Source organism: Alligator sinensis, unplaced genomic scaffold, assembly GCF_000455745.1.
Source record: "Alligator sinensis unplaced genomic scaffold, ASM45574v1 scaffold1318_1, whole genome shotgun sequence".
NCBI classification, from domain to species: Eukaryota; Metazoa; Chordata; order Crocodylia; family Alligatoridae; genus Alligator; species Alligator sinensis.
In genome coordinates, this window is record NW_005843751.1 from 49,090 (window position 1) to 52,667 (window position 3,578).

General features: G+C 47.0%; 1 protein-coding gene across 1 annotated transcript in view; it reads left to right on the top strand.

The window, feature by feature from the left end:
* Positions 1-3,360, top strand: part of LOC102388171 (pyruvate carboxylase, mitochondrial) — a gene marked incomplete at its 3' end in the record, with an annotated part of 30,876 nt that extends 27,516 nt beyond the window's left edge. The window contains exon 11 of the mRNA XM_025195702.1: positions 3,198-3,360. Within this exon, the coding sequence (XP_025051487.1) occupies positions 3,198-3,360 (163 nt within the window). The remainder of the gene's footprint in view (positions 1-3,197) is intronic.
* Positions 3,361-3,578: the final 218 nt, after the last annotated feature.

Consider the following 3,578-nt stretch of genomic DNA (forward strand, 5'->3'; position numbering starts at 1 on the left):
GCCAGTCACATCCTGGCGAGGGGCCCTGTATCCCCAACCCTCACTGGCACCCCCTACTGGGCCTGTATCAGTGCTCTCCCCCACCGCATCAGTTATCTGTCTAGCTGGGGAAGGGATCGTTCATCTCCGGCTGTGGTTTCTGAGCCCGGCAACATCAGGCTGTGGCTCCTTTGAAGTCCGAGCTGCAGCTGAATACAGACAGTCCAGCCAGCAGCAGCAAGGCGAGATCCCACCCCCACTCCACAGCCAGCCCCTGGGGAAACCAAGGCTTGGAGGAGTTATGAACCAGGAAGAGCTCAGGCATCCAGACTCCCAGTTCCTGCTGCTCTAATACTTCAGCCTCCACTGTTCTCCCAGAGCTGGAGAGAACCCAGGTGTCCGGGCTCCCAGGAATTCCCACCCCCATGGGCTTTGAAGGGGAAAGTGACTGCTGGGATGTCCAATGGAGAGGACAGAGGTGCTGGGAACTGAGAGGGGACAGCAAGGCTGACCTGCAGCTGTTGCTTCGATTAACAGCATGCATACGCACTAGATCTCATGCATATGCAATAGGCTGCATGGAACATGCTCTATGCTGCATTGAATAGAATATGCATTGGATCTCACGTATATGCAATAGGCTTTCAAATGCATATGCAATAGGCTTTCAGATTTGCATGCGTGTACAGGAGGTTGGAGGCAGGCGTGCATCGCTTTATGCATATGCAGTAGGTTGTGTGCCAGTGTCATTTGCTTCATGCATATGCATGAAGCTGTGTGGAGATATGCAGATGTGATCTCTCCATTTGCACAATAGTGCATGGGATGTACTGTGTGTGTGTGTGTGTGTGTGTGTGTGTGTGTATTGCAGCGGGCAGCAGGGAATACAGCTCCTGCATATGCAGTATGCAGATGCCATAGACTGCTTGTATATGCAATAAGCATTATGCAAATACAGGTCCAGCTTGCAGATCTAATAGATGCATGGGATACAAAGGTCCCTGCCTAGAGCTAGCACGTGTGTATTGCAATGTGACAAGCAAGTATTCTAGGAGAAAGATGCATATGTGAATATTCTAGAGAAGATTTGGATGCAGTATGTTACCTATACGAGGGGCCTGGATAATTATGCTTATTATTGCTATACATATATTTATGTATGTAGCACATGCTTGCTCTCTGTGTACTTATATATGCACATACTTCTGTAATATGTGTAGATATAGATTATAGATGCATAGATATTGATTGATAGATGTAGATGTGCAGATTACATATAGATTAGGTAGAAAGATTAGATAAAGATAGACATTGTTATATAGATTAGCTATAGCTCTGTATGCAGATATGTTTATCTAAATCCATCTATACATATTCAGATTAGTATAAATTTATGTAGCTGGATTAGAAAGACACATGTATAGAGATTCGATATAGATCTATATCCATCTACATAGCTGTCTGTCTATGTAGATAAATTAGATGTATAGATAGATATATAGATAGTCTATATATATATATTATAGCTATATACATCTATATAGAAAGTGATATATAGCTAGATTATATACATATATATAGATAGACTCAATATAGATCTACAGATATATCTAGATAGACTTAGATATGTGGATATATATAGATGGATTCAATATACATTTATAGATAGCTAGATAGATATACCTATGTAGAAATAGATCTAAGTATAGATATATAGATAGATTATACAGCTGTATCTAGATAGGCATAGCTAAATAGATGCATATAGATCATTATATAGATAGATATATATATATATCTATATAGATATATAGATATCTATATAGATATATAGATATCTATATAGATATGTTAGATAGGTATGTCATCCGCAGCGGCAATCCCTCATGGTTAAGGATGATCACTCCCATGAGTCAAATAAAGGATTGTAAATGCATCCGTTGATGGCTAAGAAGGCTAATCCTAGGGCCGCAGACTCTCTGGCAAATGTCACAGGTGGTAGTGATAGATAGATAGATAGATATAGGTCTACAAAGATACATAGATAGATTATAGAAATATGTATAGATAGATTCAATATAGATCTATAGATATATCTAGATAGACATAGCTATGTGGATAGACATAGATCTATATAGATAGAGGTAGACTAGATATCTAGCTATAGATGCTTTTAAATAGATATAGGTAAATATATAGATATTGATAGATTATATATACATGAAGAGAGATTGGATATAGCTATATATGTCTGGATATAGCTATAGCTATATATAGACATAACTGTGTACCTAGGTATAGATCTGTATAGATATGGTTTATACACATGCACACAACTATGCTTGCATCTGTTGCTGCACTGTGTATTTAAATGCATCACATGAATAGGCAGATGCGGCACCTGCGAACGGGGCCTCTCCCCCTCCAGTTCTGCCTGTCCCAGTCTCCGCAAGTGGGCCAGCGCGCTAGCTGGATAGCTCCTTGAATGCAAATGGACCACATGCATAGTGTATCAGCTGCCTCCATATATGGCATTGCATTGCCATATAGAAGTGTACCAGGGGAACTAGATGGGGTCTCTGCAGTACCTGGTGCCCCCTGAGGGGTCTGTACAACACTTGATCCCAGCCTGATGGGTCTGTACAGTGCCCAATTACCCCCAATTCCAGCCTGGGGGAGTGTGTACAGCTCCCAGCGCCTCCTGACCTCATCCTGGGGGGTCTGTACAGCACCCTTGTACCCCCTGATCCCAGCCTGGGGGGGTCTGTACAACTCCGAGTGCCTCCTGACTTCGACCTGGGGTGTCTGTACAGCACCTGGTGTTCCCCGATCCCAGCCTGGGGGGTCTGTATGGTGTCCAGTGCCCCCCAATCCCAGCCTGGGGGGTATGTACAGCTCCCAACGCCTCCTGACCTCAGCCTGGTGGGTCTGTGCAGCACCCAGTGCCCCCCAATCCCAGCCTAGGGGGTCTGTGCAGCATCTGGTCCTCCCAGGCCCAGCCTGGGGGATCTGTACAGTGCCCAGCACCCACCAGTCTCAGCCTGGGGGTAGGGACCTGGAGGCAGCAGTGAAGGGGGCTCTATGAGACACTGAGTGTGGGGGGGGGGCTGTGGGGCTGTGAGAGAGCAAGAGGAAGGTGTGGGGGGAGGTTCTGGTGCTCCTGCTAACCCTGCCCCTTCTAGCCCCACCCCCTACTAACCCCACCCGTCTCCCCACAGTGTGGACCTGGTCCATGCCCAGATCCGTGTGGCCGAGGGGCGGAGCCTGCCTGACTTGGGCCTGCGCCAGGAGCTAATTCGCGTCAATGGCTGCGCCATCCAGTGCCGCGTCACCACCGAGGACCCTGCCCGCGGCTTCCAGCCTGACACCGGCCGTATTGAGGTAGGGGGGTCTGGTGCCCGGTCCTACGGAGCCTGCCTAGCCCTCCCTCCGCCCAGGTGATGGGCCATATGGACACTGGAAGGGCCTCTTTGGCTGCAGTGGACCATATAGACCCTGTAGGGCCCCCCAGCTGCAACTGTCCATAGAAAACCTGTAGACCCCCCCCCATGGGGCACTGGGCTATATAGACCCTCAAGGGCAACTGAGTTGTAAAGACC